This window comes from Anabrus simplex, chromosome 6, assembly GCF_040414725.1.
Source record: "Anabrus simplex isolate iqAnaSimp1 chromosome 6, ASM4041472v1, whole genome shotgun sequence".
Taxonomy (NCBI): domain Eukaryota; kingdom Metazoa; phylum Arthropoda; class Insecta; order Orthoptera; family Tettigoniidae; genus Anabrus; species Anabrus simplex.
Window position 1 is genome coordinate 304,898,307 of NC_090270.1, and position 21,374 is coordinate 304,919,680.

The 21,374-nt window shown below is 37.9% G+C and overlaps 1 protein-coding gene across 1 annotated transcript in view; it reads right to left on the reverse strand.

Moving 5' to 3' along the window:
• LOC136876509 (uncharacterized oxidoreductase YrbE) overlaps positions 1-21,374 on the reverse strand; it is an 85,920-nt gene that overhangs the window by 49,815 nt on the left and 14,731 nt on the right. Inside the window, exon 2 of the mRNA XM_067150523.2 lies at positions 1,397-1,482. Coding sequence (XP_067006624.2) covers positions 1,397-1,482 — 86 coding nt within the window. The remainder of the gene's footprint in view (positions 1-1,396; positions 1,483-21,374) is intronic.

Below are 21,374 nucleotides of genomic sequence, written 5' to 3' on the forward strand. Positions count from 1 at the left end.
AGTTCATTCAAAGATTGACTGGTAAAATAAGAGTTTCATTGAAAAATTCTCATTTAAAATCACTTGGACAACCTTCACAACAGTCAATCATTTCTAAATACTGTAACTATTACTGGTACTGTAAATCTTTTAAAAATAAAACCATTGAACATTACAATAGTTAGCCAATTAATTACTGGTACATCTTATTGACTGAAGTTACTTTGTTGAGTAGTTATGGAGCCATTACCTACCACTCTTCCAAGGGCCAACAGGGTCTGTACAGAGAAGGCTAAGCTAAGCTTGGCTTTGTTTTACTTCACTTCATATACACACAAAACACTTCACACTAACAACCACCAGCAAGATCCAATAGGGACATCCACCTAGGTTTGGTGTCAGAAGGGCACCTGACAACAAAACTAGGCCATTATCCTCTTGTAGTGCTGACCTTACATAAATGGGAAGGGCCAGGAAGAAGTCTTAAGTTGTATTAAGTTTTCACATAATTATTATTTCCTTGTAATAATCTGTGTTCACTCATCTTTTTTGTATGTAATTTTCTGTCTGCTACAATGTTACTGTAAAGTTTTCTTACAGAGCCTTCAGCTCTCAGGAGTATTCTTTAAGCAATGAACAAAAATTTTATTTTATCTCATCCTCCTTGGTCAGTGTTGCCAATCCAATGACAAGTGAAATAGCAGCAAACATTATGTCAATGGCAAATGGAGCTCTTAAGCAGGAGAGAAGATATACCTAGTGTATAATATCCTGGTATTTCCCACCTGGCATATGTGATTTCATTGAGGTACTGTCGTTAGGGACCAGAATCTACCTGATTCAGGTGTAACCAATTATTTCATTACATGCCCAGCTCAATGGCTAAATGGTTAGCATACTTGGTCTTTGGTCCAGAGGGTCCCGGGTTCGATTCCTGGCCGGGTAGGGAATTTTAACCTTAATTGGTTAATTCCAATGACTCGGGGGCTGGGTTTGTGTGGCGTATTCAGCATTAGAAATCATCCTAGGTAGGGCCCTCAGATATGCAGGTCGCCTAATAGGCCATCTATGAGAAAAAGACCCGCACCAGGCCTCTCCGGAGGCCATACACCATTATTATTATTATTATTATTATTATTATTATTATTATTATTATTATTATTATTATTATTATTATTATTATTTCATTACATTAATAAGAAATGATCAAACATTAATACATTTAATAGCTGTTCTTAGATACCATTGTTCATAACATTTTTCACAGAATAGATACACATAAACTGAGTTACTGAGAATAAACAAATCAAAGAATATAAAATATAATATAAAATAAAATATAAAAGAAAGAAAGAGAGTTCATTCTGAACGCAATAATTGTGGTCTACCAAATGATAAGTTTAGGAAAGTTACTTACCTGCCCTGCCAGCTCCAAAAAGAGCAACAACAATAGTCTTAATGCTCGGAACAGTTGATGGGTCAAGGTTCACTGTGGCTTCATATCTGAAACACAAAAATCCTTTTTAATGATAAATTCTAATCAATTTAAAAATATTGATAAGATATGAGTATAATTATTAGATGCCATACTCTACTGTCTAATAGTCATACTTTCACCACCTTCATTGGTACCCCTTCCAGGTCTCTACACCCAAAACATATCAAGTTACCTATTACAGAGTTTAGCCTTACACCTGGAATTTCATGTTTCTCATTCTTAACTTTTTCATAGCTTACAAATTCTTCTTTCACCAATATGAATACTACCCCTCCTATCGAATCTATCCTGTCTGTGATAAACACTCCAGTATCAGAGAAAACACTTCTGGATCTAAAATAACACTTCTTAGCCATTACTGAACTCCTATTAATATAACTATTAAATGTATATAGTAGGTATCTATTAAATTCCTTCTCAAATTAACAAATGCCAGTACTCCGAAAATAACCACCAAGAATGGCCTGTACGATACTTACAAGATCCATTACAGACTATGAATCTCATGTTAGATCCGTATTGACGGTTGAACTTCTTACAAAATTGTACAAAATTATGTTGATATCCTCCTAGTCAATTTTTATTTTACGTCCAATTAAGACAAACATAGACGTGTTTTGACCCGGCATTGGGTCATCCTCAGTAAGACATATATAATGAATTAAAAACATCATACCATTGTTCATAGTGGCAAATAAAGATGAACATTTTTGATGGGTCAAAAAACACCGAACATGGATGATAGCCAACTGAAGGCATGCAGTGTGGTCTGAACAGTTGAGATTTTGCCTGTTTTCAAATAAGACAAGGCATCAAGTGCACCAATGGTCATGAGGACATTTAATCTGCTGTATGTGGAGGGTGTAGTTCTAGCCAGAGGTGGTTGTGTGATGTCTTGAGGGTGTTTTTCATACTGTGACTTTGGGCCACTCATTCAGGACACCGTGAACATGAACCAAGATAGTTCAAAATTCTCGTTGACCAAGTGTTGCCCTTCATTCAACATCTTCATGTTGAGTATGCTGCGGACATTCCCCATTTTCCAAGATGATACAGCTGTATTCACAGGGCTGCTTGTATACACGACTACTTTAATGAACACCCGATACCCTGTTACACCAAGAATAGCCCACTGAATACTCGGATCTTAAACCCACAGAAAATATGCGTGACTATTTGAAACAGTGGGTAATACGCAGACATCAGCATGCCCGCAGTTTGGTGGTTCTACAGGATATCATCATCAGTGAGTGACAGATTCCCTTCCTCACCAAATCAAGGCAGTTATCTTTTTTTTTTCCTATTTGTTTTACGTCGCACCGACACAGATACGTCTTATGGCGACGATGGGATAGAACAGGCATGGGAATTGGAAGGAAGCGGCCATGGCCTTAATTAAGGCACAGCCCCGGCATTTGCCTGGTGTGAAAATGGGAAACCACGGAAAACCATCTTCAGGGCTGCCGACAGTGGGGCTCGAACCCACTATCTCCCGATTACTGGATATTGACCGCACTTAAGCGACTGCAGCTATCGAGCTCGGTAAGGCAGTTATCAAAGCTGGAAAAATCTGGAAGTGGTGTTGCACAGTTGTCCCCAGGGGGTGACTAATTTCTTGACCGTGAGCTAATGTAATTGCATTCCTGCATACCTTACATTGCTGGTACCAATATGGAAAACTACCACCTTGTTTCCTGTTACTTTGCTCAACATCTGCCTTCAATTCTTGGATAACATTCTGTCCTGGTTCCCTTTCCTCCATACACTTTCCTCATGTGCCTAACAATGGAGTCCCCCATGACTAGAGCTTCAACCCAACCCAACTCATTAGATCCCCTCACCTACTGGTCTCTCGTATCCTTCCCTGGTGGCTGCAGTACTCACTTCCTCTTCCCTTTTCTCTGACCCTGTTCCACCTCCCTTTTCTCATCCTCTACTCTGTGTTACCCTTTCCTGCCTTTCCTTCTTCTAATACCATCCCCCTTCTCTGTAATACCTCCCTGTTCCTCATTTTACCTTTGCTGTTCTACCTGGAGTGACTCATACAGATTCATCAAAAAAGCTGTCCTGCCTGCATTCCTCATCATTCTTCTTCACAGATATATGAAATATTATGAAAACTAATAATAATAATAATAATAATATGGTGTAGGGTTGTGGCGACCCCATCGCCCAGTGGGAAACCACTGCAATCAGCCACCCAAGTATTGGCGGGAAAACCATAACCTTTTGGGTTAGGAGGAAATGCCTGACCACAGCCACAAACATCTCGAGGCACCTCTCGATCTCAACAATCGAGTTGTATTTTCGTGATCTTTCCCAAAAGATCACCACTAGTTGTATTTTCTACTTGTAACCCTAGCATAATGGAACACACGCTACCAATGCAACTACCCCAGGCCCCGGACGCTGGTCCGGTTTCTCCCGATCGTCGGATTCTGGGGGATCGGGAACATCATGCTTCAGAGAAGGATCGGAGCTTCTCAAAATCTCTTCGCCCCAAAAAGAGGAACTTCCTTGGTACCATAAACATCAACACCCTGCTGAAAACGGGAAAGCTTAAACAACTGACTGACGCCCTGGACAAATTTGATATTCAAATCCTAGCGATCCAGAAAACCAGATTTCAAGATGAGAACCACTTTGACTCTGAAAACTTCAGGATACTTAAGGGTAAACCGGCCATAAATATCAAAGGGAATTTATCAATACTTGGGACGGCCTTTGCAGTAAGGAAAACCATCTTAGATTCAGTCATCGACTTTACATCACCAAGTGAAAGAATCTCAGTGCTTACAGTGAAATCAAGCAACAAAGCATATGCCTTGATAAATGCCCATGCCCCCACTAACATAGACATTAAGAAAAATCCTCAGAAAGTAGAAGACTTTTGGGAACTGCTTGAAGAAACTACTAGCAAGATCCCTAAACATCACGTTAAAATCTTATTAGGGGATTTCAATGCACAGGTTGGCAGAGAGAAGAAATACAGATCAATCGTAGGACTTCATCCTGCACATCGGCAGACTAATAAGAATGGAGAACATCTAATAAGCTTTTGTACATCATTCATGCTGAGACTCATGTCCACGCACTTTATGAGACTTTTACATAAAAAGAAAACTTGGAGATCACCTAACCCATTGCTAGGGGAATTCCAGATTGATCATGTTGCTATTTCCGTAAAGAATATGCTTGAGATTCAGAATGTTAAAGTACGGAAGGGAGTTGTCGATTCAGATCACTACCTTACGCAAATCAAGGTTAGGTTCCAACCAAACAGATCCAGACCTAAAGGCAGCCGATTTCCAAGAGTGGATCCGGACTGCCTGAGGAAGAACGCTGACGTTTTCGTACGTGACATACATGATCAAGATCCTAAGGTATGGCCTTATATTCGCAACACATTACAGTCATCAGCAATGAAATTCAGACAGCCACCCAGGAAACGTAAACACAGATGGAACACAACCTGTGATGAAGCTATCAATGACAGAATCAAAGCATGGAATCAATGGAATGGACATAGAACAGTCGACAGATGGCAGAATTTACTTAAGACTCAAAAACTGACCTCAAAAACAATCCGCCGCGAAAAACGTACATACGAGAAAAACAGACTCGCAGAGATAGAACAGGATTTCCAGAAAAACAACACTCGGAGTTTCTACAAGACATTTCGTGAGGACTTATCAGGGTACAAACCACCAACACTAAGTTTTCGTTGACCTAACGGATCACTAGAGACAAACAGTAAAGAGAACAGCAAGATACTGGCTGACTATTTCCAAAATCTACTGAACTGCGATCCACCAATTGAAAAACTACAGTTTGAAAAACCTCCACCAAACCCAGACTCACAGCCCCCAACAACTCAAGAAATAAAAGAGATAATCCAATCACTCAAAAATAATAAAGCCCCTGGGAACGATGGCATAACTGCAGAAATGTTGAAAATAGGAGGAGATGACCTCATCAGAAGAATTCATACGCTCTTAACAGAAATATGGTAGACCATGATGATTCCGAAGGACTGGAAGAATGCCATTATCCATCTGTTACATAAGAAAGGCGATCGAGCGGACCCCAACAACTACAGAGGCATATCCCTTTTACCAGTTATATACAAGGTTCTATCTAAAGCGCTATTAAACAGAGTAGAACAACAAACAGATCATTTGATTGGTGAATACCAAGCAGGCTTCAGAAAAGGTAGATCATGTTCTGAGCAAATTTGGAGTCTGAAGACAATATTAAGGATACGCCACAGTACCACCACATTTGTCACCTTTGTGGACTTTAAGAAGGCGTATGACTATCGACAGACAAACTGTCGTGGACATCCTAGGAGACCTCAGTGTGGACAAGAATACCACAGAATTAATCCGCCAGACTCTCACAGACACAACATCTCAAGTGAAGTTTCTAGGTGAACTATCAGAGCCTTTTGAAGTGCATACAGGAGTTCGACAAGGAGATGGCCTCTCCCCAATCCTTTTTAACTTAATGTTAGACAAAGTCATCAGGGAATGGGGTAAAGAAATTGAAGGTATAAACATTGGTACTCGGGGACAAAGAATTAATGTGAAGTGCCTAGCTTTTGCTAAAAGAACCACAGGGAAACAATGGACGGAAGAACGCAAGAAACAGCATAGCGAGTTCATGAAGAGATTTTGGGAGGAGAAGAAGAAAGGAAAACCATCATCAAGCTAACAAGTTCCAACGCGCTCTGTAAACGGGCATAACGAAGAAATAATAATAATAATAATAATAATAATAATAATAATAATAATAATAATAAAAATAATGTTGTTTAAAGGGTTCTAACATCTAAGTTATCGGCCCCTTCTGTGAATAATAAGAAGGAGGTGCAGATTGGAAAGAAATAGAGTTAGAAGTGGCTGTGGAAGTAAGGAGAAATTGAAGGAACTTACTAGGAAATTGAATCTAGCGAAGAAGGCAGCTAAGGATAACATGATGGCAAACATAATCGGCAGTCATACAAATATTAGTGAAAAATGGAAGGATATGTATAGGTATTTTAAGATAGAAACAGATTCCAAGAAGGACATTCCAGGAATAATAATTAATGAACAAGGGGAATGTGTATGTGAGGATCTTCAAAAGGCAGAAGTATTCAGTTAGCAGTATGTAAAGATTGTTGGTTACAAGGATAATGTCCAGATAGAGGAGGAGACTAATGCTAAAGAAGTATTAAAATTTACATATGATAACAATGACATTTACAATAAGATATAAAAGTTGAAAACTAGAAAAGCGGCTGGAATTGATAAGATTTTTGGGGATATACTAAAGACAATGGGTTGGGATATACAGTAGTACCATTTATCTGAAGTACTCATTAGATTATTTTTTGGTTGAAGGAGCTATACCAAATGAATGGAGAGTTGCTGTAGTGGGCCCTGTGTATAAAGGAAAGGGTGATAGACATAAAGCTGAAAATTACAGGCCAGTAAGTTTGACATGCATTGCATGTAAGCTTCGGGAAAGCATTCTTTCTCATTGTATTAGACATGTTTGCGAAATTAATAACTGGTTTGATAGAAGGCAATTCGGTTTTAGGAAAGGTTATTCCACTGATGCTCAACTTGTAGGATTCCAGCAAGATATAGCAGATATTTTTGATTCAGGAGGTCAAATGGACTGTATCGCGATTTACCTGTCTAAAGCATTTGATAGGGTGGATCATGGGAGACTACTGGCAAAAATGAATGCAATTGGACGAGACAAAAAAGTGACTGAATGGGTTGCTATATTTCTAGAAAATAGATCTCAGAGAATTAGAGTAGGCGAAGCTTTATCTGACCCAGTAATAATTAAGAGGGGAATTCCTCAAGGCAGTATTATTAGACCTTTATGTTTACTTATATATATAAATGATATGAGTAAAGAAGTGGAATCAGAGGTAACGCTTTTTGCAAATGATGTTATTCTGTATAGAGTAATAAATAAGTTACAAGATTGTGAGCAACTGCAACGTGACCTCAATGTTGTGAGATGAACAGCAGTCAATGGTATGTTGATAAACGGGGTTAAAAGTCAGGTTGTGAGTTTCACAAATAGGAAAAGTCCTCTCAGTTTTAATTAGTGCGTTGATGGGGTGAAAGTTCCTTTTGGGGATCATTGTAAGTATCTAGGTGTTAATATAAGGAAAGATCTTCATTGGGATAATCACATAAATGGGATTGTAAATAAAGGGTACAGATCTCTGCACAGGGTTATGAGGGAGTTTAAGGGTTGTAGTAAGGATGTAAAGGAGAGGGTATATAAGTCTCTGGTAAGACCCCAACTAGAGTATGGGATCCTCACCAGGATTACTTGATTCAAGAACTGGAAAAAATCCAAAGAAAATCAGCTTGATTTGTTCTGGGTGATTTCCGACAAAAGAGTAGCATTACAAAAATGTTGCAAAGTTTGAGTTGGGAAGAACTGAGAGAAAGAAGATGAGCTGCTCGACTAAGTGGTATGTAAATACAAAGTATGTTACAAGTGTTATTTTTTATAACCACCTATTGAATACAAAGAGATCTTTTTAGAAATTAAATATTATTACAAAATGTTAAGGGACATGTTTCGCCCATATTAAGGGCATCATCAGCCTCAAATTCAAACCTGTATGGTGAAAAATCAGGATCCTGATTGCTCTTACAAGTCATAAAAAGAGGATATCATTGTAGGTGTCTGTCCAAACATACAAATTATTAGAATGTCCTTGACTTAAATTGCAGTATCAAGCTGCATGTCAAAAGTTCACATGATTATACTTTCCGGAACGTTGAAAAACTTGTTGGGGGTAGAGCAATAAACAGCTCAGTCTTTATAATGAAACAGAAATGTGCCTCCTTGAATACTCCTGTTAGAGGATATGAAAAGCAAAGCTGATGACTGTTACATATGCCAATTTTGTATGTTGTGATAAGACAACAGCCCTCTTAAGTGGCTGTTCAGCTGCCTATAGTCTATTTAACTGGCTGAAGGAGTGAAAGTCGAATGCGTTATGATAAGATAACGGTCTTCCTTAAGTAAGTTAGATTTGCATAATGGATGATATTGTTCTTATTGGCCGCAATGAATTAGAAATTGGGCAGTTATTTGTGGAACTAGAGGAAATGGCAGCAAAAATTGGCTTACGGGTAAATGATTAAAAGACACATTACATGGTTGTACAGAGACCGAATCATAAGGAGGTTGACAGATTGCATTTGAAGATTGGAAAATATATATTTAAAAGAGTAGAGGAGTTTCAATTCCTTATTGATGAGCGAAACTGAAGGCAACAGGAATACCAAGCTAGAATTAAGAATGCAAATAAGGCATTTACTCGGTGAGCCCTATATTATGCTCCAAGTTTTTAACAAGGAATGCAAAAATGATTATCTACAATACAATCATTCGACCAGTACTTCTGTATGGTTCTGAGACATGGAGTATAACCAAGAAAGAGCAGCAGCAGTTGCAAGTCCTTGAGAATAAAGTTTATAGAAAAATATTTGGCCTATGGTTCGATCCCATCTCACAAAGCTAGCAGAAAAGATCTAATTATGTGATTTACACCCTCTCTCAACAACACACTATAATGGGTGTGATAGAATCCAACAGACTGTGCTGGGTTGGACATGTGCTGAGGATGCAGGATAACAGAGGACCAGTAGATCTATACAAGGGATCACTTAATGGGAAAAGAACTTCAGGAAGACCTTGAAGCACCTGGAAGAAGGAGATCAACAAGGTATGCCAGACCCTCCAAATTGATCACTGGGAAGAGCAGGCTCAAGATCGAAAAGGATGAAAGAGGATTGTGAGATCGGCATGGGAACTTCACGTCCCTCAGAAGCCTACGGAGTGAGTGAGTGAGTGAGTGAGTGAGTGAGTGAGTGAATGCGTGAGTGAGTGAGCGAGTGAGTGTATTTTGAATTTCTTTAATTATTCAATCCGGAGGTAACTCTCGACTCTGAACAGAATGAAATAGATGTCACATTTGATGGTCGATTAGGAAGAATTACTATAGCAAATTACACATATTTTAAAGTTTTTCAAATAGGAACGATCTTCTGTTATCACGCAACATTGACTTGTAATGGGAAAAAGACCGTTGAATATCTCAGGATGTTATTGGGCCATATTTGAACAGGGTTCCCAGCCAGAAAGTCAAACTAATTTCCCTGACCAAAATGTTGTATTTCTCTGACAAAAATTTGGCATTTGCACAATTTTTAACAGCCTCCTCCACCCCCATTACCTGTTCAACACACACCTGTACACAATATTTATTACTCAAATAGGAAATACAACATTTTGAAAAGTAAAGTACCAGTACATGCAATTTAATAATGATCTGCCAGATAATAATAAATGTTAATACATTTTATTTATACATCAAGAATGAACGTATTACTATTAAAATTACTAATGAATACACAATGTTGGTAATAATGTAAAAAAAAATGCAGCGCAACAAAAATTACACACAATTTTTTCTGGTTTCAAATAGGCGTATTTTATCTTCAATTCTAGCTCCGCATTCTTGCGACTGTATTCTTTTAACCTTTTTTTTTTGTCATCTTCCAATTTTCTTATTTCATCACTTATTCTTCATTTCTCAGCTTTTTTCTGCCCTCTTCTTTGACCTTCAGGTGTGTCTTCTCCAAGTAATCCTGATATTTCTTATGAGCACATCTCACTGATAACAACATTCTATGATTCATTGGTATGCATCTGACACCTCCATAGTACAAAATGAAATCATACACTTGTCTTTGTGCAATAATTGACTTCTCGTGTATGTTCTCTACCAACATTGATTTACTTATAGAAAAGCCACTCTCCACTGCAGCATTTCCATGAGTCAGTATAAGAAAAGCCTTTATTACTTGCCAAAGTTCACTATACTGTTTTTTTTTTCTGCTAAAATATCAGGAAAAAAAAAAAGAAAAAAAATTCCAAACTCATACTATCATCAGATATTGAGATATATTTTTTGAATTTAGTTTCCAATGCTTCCTTTGATTCACAACACAGAGAAATGTATTGTGCTTTAGCCCTATTGACCACATTTTCAGTTATTCTGTTAGCTTCATGCAACACTTCCAAGACATATTCCATTCGGGTCTGACCAAGACTTGGTTGCTGATATATTATATGTGGGTTCAAACTCATAAGACCTTCCACTAATCTATGCTTTAAAGGATTCTTACCCAACAGTTTTGTCATAACTGCCACTAATATTTTCTGACATTCCTGTTTAAAACCAAGAATTTCTGTGTCTGACAATTTTAGTTCTTTAAGTACGGTACCTTTTTCGTACTAAATCCAACATCAACTTTACCTACCTCAATTAAGTTTGTTGGGTCCTGTAGATCAAGCAAAATCACACTCCTAATATCAATGACATTCGCCATTTTACCATGCTTGAGAAAGTGATTCATCAAACTTCTTAATAATTCATTCAGATCATCATCATCATCATCATCATCATCACCATCATCATCATCATCATCATCATCCCACTCCAGTCGCCCGGGTGTCGTTAACAAGCCTCCTCCACTCCTTTCTGTCCTTCCACTTTTCCTGCTCCATTACTTCCACCACATCCAATCCAGCTTCTCTAATGTCCTTCCAAATCTGATCCATCCACCTTCTTCTTGGTGTTCCACCTGGTCTCTTTCCTGTGATTTCTCTTTCCAATTCCCTTCTTGCTACCCGTTCCTTTCCCATTTTTTTTTTTACATGTCCGAACCATCTGTCTTGCCTTCTGTATCTTCTGTACTAACGGTTCTATATTTAGCTCTTCTCTGATTTTAATATTTTGAATTCTATCTCTTCTTGTCTTTTTAACCGATGTTCTTAAAAATTTCATTTCTACTGCTTGGATCTTACTATCTTGTCTCTTATTAGTTACCAGCGTTTCTAGTCCGTATTCATTCAGATGGGAGTATAAAAATGGAGCAAGTGGTTTGTTACTTTTAAATCGCCTGAGAAAAGGCTCACATTCCAAAGAAATGGTTTTGGAAAATGTTAGTTTGCATTTTATTAAAGGGTCTGGATTTGTTCTTTAATATTTTTACAGCACCTACTTTCTGGCAACATATGCCTTGATATGGTGAAATACTTCTAAGGCTCTTTCCAGACAATGAACATTTTCAAGCCATCGTACTGTACAATACTTCAGTGGGAACACTGTACTACCAGTCACTGCAGTGAACTGGGCCCGGTTAGCTGGTGAGTCTGAATAAATAATACATGTTACACAGGAATGAGTTAAGCTCCCAATTTACAATCATTAAACCTGTTTTAACAGCTCCATTGATGACATGTAAACCACACACTCTCAGGTTCCATAACTTTTTCCCATCAGGATTTTCTGTCTCCATTTCCACTTCAAGCTTCCTGAGAAAGCTCAAGTTTACATTAGGCCCATCCATTGAGACCTGCAACAAGTTTTTGCCTTGAAGAGGTTGCAGTAAATGATTAAATTTCTGCAGCAGATCTTGGGCAGTAGCATGACCCAGAAAAACACTATTCCAATATCTAGAAACCACTTTATGAGTGATGATATCAAAAAATCTAACAATGAGATCCATTTGTCCTTGTTGTGTTACTTTATTGAGTGACTCATCAAAAGAAACTGCATAGTCCTCACAAGTTTTCAAATTGTTTATTAATAACTCACTGAAATATGGTCATGTAAAAACACTTACTTTGAGCAAAGGTGAATTTCAATGCAATTGCACTATCTGGGAACATAAGTTTAAATGTATCACATATCTGCACATGAACTCCTCTTGTATTTACTAGCAACAACTTTTAATGCCCATAAAATTTCTGCTTTGGCTACTTCAACTTTATTAAAATAGGAAGTAGCACAGTGTACTGACTTTCCACTTTCTATCCCTGCCTCAGTGTTTACTGTTTCTGTTGAAGTAACACACAGTTTGACAGCAGCATTATCAAGAGATCCATGTCCAATGTCAACACTTCTTGTTTCTGTTGAACTAATAGCTACACTTCTTAATTCTGTTAAACTAGCGCTAGGTTTGACAAAAAATTATGACAATGATGGTTGTCTTGATTTAATATTCTGAAGCTGAGTGTGTTTTGGTCCAGTTCTATGTAAATGAATTGCCTGGTGCTGTTGCTGAGTTTAAATTATTTCTGCACACATTACAGTAGGCTTCAAATTTATTGTCCTGTACATCACTGAGCCAATCTACAAACTCTGGATTAAGGGTTGAATCCAGCCACTGATCTTGTCTAATGCATAGGCCTAATCTGAAACAAAAGAAAAGCATGTTAATTGTACACAAAAACTATATCAAAGCTCAAATACATTTATCTCAACAATGTAAAGACACTTTGTTGGGATAAAAATATACTTGTACAGCTTTGTAGGGCCAGAGCTGCCACACACTAGTCAGCATTTCAACAAACTCATCTTGTTTTAATGCTGCCATAGCCCAAACATCTACAATTTTAATTATTTAAAATAAAATTCAACTTACCTCATTAATTGATCACTTTTCCTTGCTTCAAAGGATTCACAGGTTGCAGTTTGTCATCATTATGAATTACCTGACACAAATTTGAGTCAACTTCCCTGACTTTCCCTGACATGCTAATTTTTAAAAGATTTCCCTGACCATTTTATAATTCCCTGACAATCCCTGACTTCCCTTGACTCTCCTGGTCGCTGGAAACCCTGATTGAAATACGTCACATCATTAGAGTTCAGTTGAGGCTCACTATTCTGTCGCTTTATACGCATCTGTCTCTTTCATTACAAGATATTAAAATCATTCCATATTGATGGTTTTCACTTTGAAAAAGAAATTTAATTTGTCCTGCTGTTCAATACATATATATCTCCAATAATAATCATACATGTTTCAGCTTGTTTGAGCTATCTTCAGTGAGCAAAACGGTTAATTTTTTTACATAATTGATGCTAAAAGAATATGTTAAAACACAGTGAAGAAGAGTGAAAACAAATGAGATATGATTTTGAGAGAGAAGAAAAGTTGCCCAAGTTTCTCATACACACTGATTTTTTTCCATTACAGATTTGAACTTCATTGGCAGTTTCCACTATGAGTCACATACGTTTTAGCTGGCATTTGTTTTCTTCTCACATATAGTTTCTCAATTTTTCACTGCCTTCTTGACTATTGATTGTGACTCAGTTGAAGACAGGTTGTCATTTTAAATTTTAGCACAGTGAATTCTTCCTCATTTTTAAATTGTAACACACTGCATGTCTAGACAAAGAGGTCCACCACCTCGCCATAATCACTTATTGTTTTCATTCCATCATGTCTCATTTGTTTTCACTCTCTTCTTCAGTGTGTTTTAACATATTCTTTTAGCATCAATTATGTAAAAAAAAAAAAACTTTTTTTTCTCACTGAAGGTGGCTCAAATGAGTTGAAACATGTACGATTATTATTACTCCATCTAACGATGGAGATATGTATGTACTGAATAGGAGGACAAATTAAATTTCCTTTGTAAAGTCTGTCTCTGTCTATACAGCTTACCCTCCTAATTCACATAAATATGTTTTTCTAAGAAAGATAATTGTAAGAAATTACAAACAACAATTGGGAGATGTTAAAAATTCATCTTTGAGACAATGGAAAGCAGGTATGCAAAATGGAATGAAAAGATAAAAATATGACAAAAACACGAAAATTCACGGAGAAATATGACCATAATATGAAAAATTACCAGAAAATTATGAAAAACGTTAAAAGAGCCAAAATATGACTTTATATGACCCGAGGAAATTGCATAATTTTAGTGACCGTAGATAAAATCGTGCTTTACTTGTATTTTTCACGGAAATAATGTAAAGAAATAAAATATGACATGCCAGAAACATCCGGGCCCTAAAATAATAGTAATAATAATAATCTGCTGAGTGTATCTAAATTCCTATTACACACTGTGAAGACTGAGGGGCCGAGAAGATAATATTCTGAATAGGAAACCATGTCCAGAAATGTACTGTTTCCCTGCTACATGCAAAACCCCACGGCGCGTTTAAATGGCCCGCGTCTGCTGCATCATTGAGTGAAGCGGAGTAGGGTACGTACAGTATGTTGTTGCAGTGCTTCTGTGTCCACTAACAAGAATGGCACAAATTCCCGTCTATATTCCAGATAAGCTTAATTTACGACCTCCGCACCAACAGCACACGTGATCACACCCGTTTCCTCACGTTAAGCCCATGGTCCGAAGATCGTGATTTACAGAGGCTTAATGAATATGATACACAGTTAAGGCGCTGGCCTTCTGCCCCCAACTCCTGGCTCAGTCCGTTGGTATTTGAACGTGCTCAAATGCACCAGCCTCGTGCGGTACCAAGCTCGATAGCTGCAGTCGCTTAAGTGCAGCCAGTATCCAGTAATCAGGAGATAGTGGGTTCGAGCCCCACTGTTGGCAGCCCTGAAGATGGTTTTCCGTGGTTTCCCATTTTCACACCAGGCATGTGCCGGGGCTGTACCTTAATTAAGGCCATGGCCGCTTCCTTCCACTTCTTAGGCCTTTCCTACCCCATCGTCTCCATAAGACCTATCTGTGTCGGTGCGACATAAAGCAAAAAACCCCTCGTGCGGTAGATTTACTGGCACGTAAAAGAACTTCTGCGGGACTAAAGTCCGGCACCTCGGCGTCTCCGAAAACCGTTATTGGGATGTAAAGCCAATAACATTATTATTATTATTATTATTATTATTATTATTATTATTATTATTATTACCGCATTTTGGTGGATCAGCAGAGGTGAAAGAAGGTGCGGGCTGGAATGGGTCTAACTACAAGTTCGAAAAATGAATTAAAATTTCAACAAAGGTTATATTTTCAAAACTTAATAGTGGTGACAGAATTTGAACAAGTCAACAAAAGCCAAAATCAGGTACAAAGGAATCACAAGATTTTGGGGGTTATTACAAGATCTGGGCTTCAAGCCCCAAGTATAATTTCTGAGCTCTCAGCTCGCAACAACAAAAATACCAAAGGACAGAACACCCTTAATTACATGGAGCATTAGCTCCCAACCTTACATCTCAAGCCTCTCTAAGGCACTTTTACCACAACACTATAAAGAGCTGTCCCGCTCTCTATCTTTCAAGCCTATAAAGGCAATAATGGACTTTTACCCAAACTGCCATCAAGGCATAATCAAGAAACAGGGGTATCTCGTACCCAATCTACCGGGCCTTAGTGTGCAAAAACAAGGTTAATTTAACTGGCCCAAAACAAAAGGATGGAGGCGTGAATTTGCGCTCCTAAATCTACACTTTAACCTAAGTGGCTCTAGGCCGATAATACAGGGGCTAATCCCAATCTATGGAGGTGACCCGTATGAGGCAACTTTAATACATTATAGAAGAGAAGAAACGGTTACGAAAACGGGGTCAGCTTAATTTCAAAATGAAGGGGAGCTCGAGAGGGTGAAGCACTCTCTATCCCCGCTTTACAGTAAAAGATATTTGTAGATTTACATAGACAGAAAAGGAATTTACATTTTAAGAGATGGGTTACATATTAAGGATTCGAACCCTCCCCGAGAGTTAGACTGCTGAGCTAGCAAGAAATAAAGATGTTAAAAGGCCATTACCTTGTAGAAGAGCTGCTGCTTGAAGAAAGAGGCGCGTCCCGCCCCCTGCTACATATTCACACACTGAATTAGATGTTATACTAGTGGCAGCGAGACAAGAAAATCAGCAGTTTTTATACCCTCGTGGAAAATTCGAGACCTTTCAGGAATGAGTAGACACACCCTTTCGCTTTTATTGGATAGCTTAGAGCAACATATCTATGTCGAAGAAGACATACATGATTGGTTGGAAATAAATTAAAGAAATTTGGGATTGGCTAAATTCAAAACAGGCGGCTAGAAAGGATTAATGTTGCCAACCCAAAGATAACAGAACAAAATATAGTAAAAACAAAACTTATGAATACTAAATTTCTTCAAGAAAGTTCATTCCTTCGCACCAGAGTGCGTAATCATAGTTTTTAGTAGAGACATCTGGTAGAGAATGTCCACACTTCTTGATCCATTACAAACAAAAACACATCAAAATTCACACAGAGCCATCTTCGGAGAAACTGTTGAGTTAATACAGTTTTTTAAAGTTCAGGCTTTCTCCTGTAGAGGAGTTTCAACTGGCGCAATATTTGAACTAGCGGCGTGGAGGTGTACCGCCCGGTACAATTATTGTTATTATTATTATTGTTATTATTATTATTATTATTATTATTATTATTATTATTATTATTATTATTATTATTATTATTATTATTATTATTATTATATGATACGGACCCCCCTGCAGGAAAAAAATTGGACCCCCTCAAAGAAATTGCATAAAACCTAAAAATGTAACTTCCCCTGTGGGTGGGGGTGGTAGAATTAACACACACGGTATCCCCTGCCTGTCGTAGGAGGCGACTAAAAGGGGCTTTCAACTTGGAAGCGTGGGTTGGAGACCACGAGACCCGTAGCTGAGTCCTGGCATTGCTTCCACTTATTACTTGTGTCTGGCTCCTCACTTTCATCTGTCCTATCGGACCTCTCTTGGTCAGCTGTTGTTACTTTCCGACTAGAGCACTCGAGGCCTAGGGAGTCTTCCATTTTCACGCCCTTCGTGGTCCTTGTCTTTCTTTGCCTGATACCTTCATTTTTCGAAGTGTCTGATCCCTTTCTTTTTTTTCTCTCTGATTAGTGTTGTATAGAGAATGGTTGCCTAGTTGTACTTCCTCTTAAAACAATAATCCCCATCACCACCGTAAATTTAACTACTGCAGATACTTTAGTGCAATCTATAGCCATTTAAAGATCCTTACTATAAGAGTACAAGAGAATTAATTTATTAATAGATTTTCTTATGGAAGTTAAATATTTTGTGGGGATTGAAATGCAACGTAAATAAATATACGTTTCTATATTTTTTATTTAGATTTTTAAAACTTTACTGTTTTCGCATAAGATCATGCAGCATATTTTTTGGGGTACAAAGGTATGGACGATTTCAATAATAGAAGTATTGTTGGATGCGCTTGAGAACGGTTGGCTGTTGAGAGAGCTCTTGCATTATTGTAGTGATAAAAGTAGTGAAAACCTATTGAAATAGCTTAATTTTGTGTATATCTGATTCAAGACCTACCTGTGTCGGTGCGACGTAAAGCCCATAGCAAAAAAAAATGTATATCTGATTCATTTAGTGCTGTTTATATAGTGGTGTTTAGTGCTTGTTGGTAGAAATTGGGAGTAGTAATAATTATTTAAATTTTGTAACAAGTAATTCAGTTGGTCTTCAGTAAATTACGTTTTCTAGGTTAAGTAGGCTAGCTAGGTGCACCTTGTTTCGAATTTATGTTTAGGTAATACTTTAGGTAACAATATTAACTTTAAAAATATTTGTAAATATCTGTAGATTCGTTGGTTGTACTTACAAAGGCAGATTATCATAAGGAATAGTACCGTAACTTCTGCAGCAACTTCTCCGGTATTTCGTATAGATATACGTTCAAACTATCGCGAAGGTAATAATTTACTACATTAAAAAACACGATACGCCTGTAAACTTCCATTTAAAAAGAAGTTAAAGAGATTACACGGTAATAGTTAACAGTCGTATTGTTATTGATTATTGTCGCTCCTCATATTCAAATATTGCATTGTTGGCTACAGTCGTGAACAAAGGGTGTAGTGTAGTCAAGTAAATATAAATAAAAATCAGCTGACCTTGTATTCCATTCATTTGTACTTCTGAGTAGGTAGTTAGTATCCGTAATTTATATTTCGCTCCCTCGATCTTTCAGTATTTATGAGCGGTTAGCTAATAATAATAAAGTTCATATATCCCAGTAATTGCAGTTCAAGTCCCTGGAGTAGTAGTAGTAGTAGTTTTGATAGAAATATTTGAGAAATTATTGTAGACAACCTCGTATTTTTCAGTAGGCCTAATTAAGGACACTTTTTTTTCTCCGTCCCGTGGAGTAGGGAAAATAATAGTAATCCACCAGCTGTAATAATCACATAACCACATTTCAGTAGAATTGTAGTGAAGATAAGGTATTAGATAGTATCTTGCCAGTTATATTCGTGTTTTTCTTCGTGTACGGCAATCCTTTTGATACTTAAGCATTTAACCAAACGCAGTGTAGTGTAGTGTAGATACATTGTAGTATAGATTCAGTACATTTAGATAGTGCCGTATCTTGCGTGCTATATTCGTGTGTTATCTTTCGTGTATATCTATTAGACCGTAATACTAATAATAATTTGTCTAAGCATTTAGCTTCGTTGGTAATCTTTGAGTACAGTAGTTCTTGCAAATTTCATTTCTGTTGTGCTTAGTAGTGACATACGGTACGGTACCGGTATCGTAATTAGGATACGTCTGAAAGTAGTTTAAAAATTACTGTAGTGTACTGTACAGTAGTATACGAGTAATATCCTATTAGAATTTAGTGTGCTTATTTTATTATTATAAAATATTTGTGTAGTACTGGTGTGGTAGAGGTATCCGTAGAAACTCTTACTAAAATATTGTTGAAATTAGGATAGGCTTAATTGCAGTTTGGAATTGTGTAGTTCTTGTGTATTACTTTCGATATTCAGTAATTAACAGCAGCTTTTATCCTGTTAGGGGTTGTAGGATAAAAAAAATTAAAAATAATAATAATAGAGCACGACTAAGTAGTATTGTAGTGTAGTCGTATATTAATTACCTTATTGTTGTGTACTATCCCAGACAATATATCCCTCCGTTCATTTATTTTTTTTGCAAATAAGTTATTATTTTTTTCTAATTTAAAATTTTCCCCCCGTAAAGAATGGCTAAGGAGCGCGAGTGTACTTATTGTCGGTGTGGTGAGGCATTGAGGGGTATGAGGGAGGAGTTGGAAAGTTTGAGGGAGATAATTAGGATTCTCACAGAAGACGGGAAGGAAGATAGGACTCCCTCAAACAATGTACAGGTTACAGTAGGTGTACAAGACGGAGGGGAAGGAAAGGGAGGAGTTGTAGAAGACAGGTGGTCTAATGTTCTAAGGGGAAGGAGATTGCAGGCCAAGGGCTCTATTCAGGATCAGAATTCAGGACAGGTGTCTGTGCGAAATCGGTACGAGTCACTCCAGGTAGAACAACAGAGGGAAGATGAGGGACAGGGAACTGTTGCTGAGATGCGTGGAAGTAGGAGGAAGGGAAAAGGTAGGAAAGGGAAATGTAGAGTAGAGGATAGGAAAAGACAGGTGGAACGGGGTCATGGGAAGGAGAAAAGGGAGGAGGAAGTAGCTTCTGCAGCTATCAGGAAAGATAGGGCTGACCAGGAGGGGAGGGGATCAAATGAGGTGGGTAGGGTTGAGGCTCTGGTCATGGGGGATTCCATCGTTAGACACGTGGGGAAAGTGTGTGGAGGAAAGGGAACCAGGGTAGAATGTTATCCAGGAATTAGGTTGAGGCAGATGTTGAGGAAAGTAGAAGAGAGGGAGGAGGGGAAGGAGAAGGTGGTAGTGTTTCACGTTGGTACCAACAACGTAAGGCAAGCTGATATAAGTACCAACATAGTTGGAGATGTGTGGGATCTGGTAAATGCAGCATGGGTGAAGTTTAAGAAAGCGGAGATTGTTATTAGTGGAATACTGTGTAGGAGGGATACTGACTGGAGGGTGATTGGGGATTTAAATGAGACTATGGAGTGGGTATGTGGGAAACTGGGAGTGAAATTTCTAGATCCTAATGGGTGGGTAGGAGAAAGGGATCTGCGCTCGGATGGCCTTCATTTAAACCGCAGTGGTACGTATAAGTTAGGAAATTTGTTTGGAAGGGTAATAGGGAGGTACATTCAGGGAAACGGGATGGCCTAGGGAGCGGTGATAAGGGAACAGGGAACTGGAAATCAAGTAGGGATGACATAAAATTGTTAGTGTTGAACTGTAGAAGTATTGTAAAGAAAGGAATAGAATTAAGTAATTTAATAGATATATATTTACCAGATATTGTAATAGGAGTTGAATCATGGCTGAGAAATGATATAATGGATGCAGAAATTTTCTCACGGCACTGGAGTGTGTATCGTAGAGATAGGATAGGAAAGGTGGGAGGGGGAGTTTTCATTCTGGTGAAAGAAGAATTTGTAAGCTACGAAAAAGTTAAAGATGAGACACATGAAATTCTAGGTGTAAGGCTCATTTCTAAAGATAATAGGCAACTTGATATATTTGGAGTGTACAGATCGGGAAAGGGTAGCACTGATGCGGATTCTGAATTATTTGATAGGATAGTCAGCTATGTGGGAAACGACATGGAAAGAAATGTGATTGTAGCGGGAGATCTGAATTTGCCAGATGTCAATTGGGAAGGAAATGCGAACGACAGGAAGCATGACCAACAAATGGCAAATAAGTTAATATGAGAAGGACAGCTGATTCAGAAAGTGATGGAACCAACCAGAGGGAAAAATATTTTGGATGTGGTGCTGATAAAACCAGATGAGCTCTATAGGGAAACTGAAGTAATAGATGGTATTAGTGATCATGAAGCTGTTTTTGTGGTAGTTAAAAATAAATGTGATAGAAAGGAAGGTCTTAAAAGTAGGACTGTTAGGCAGTACCATATGGCTGATAAAGCAGGTATGAGGCAGTTTCTAAAAAGTAACTATGATCGGTGGAAAACGGTAAATAAAAATGTAAACAGACTCTGGGATGGGTTTAAAGAAATTGTTGAGGAATGCGAAAACAGGTTTGTACCTGTAAGGGTGGTAAGGAATGGTAAAGACCCACCTTATTATAATAGAGAAATAAAGAGACTAAGAAGGAGGTGCAGACTGGAAAGAAATAGAGTTAGAAATGGCTGTGGAAGTAAGGAGAA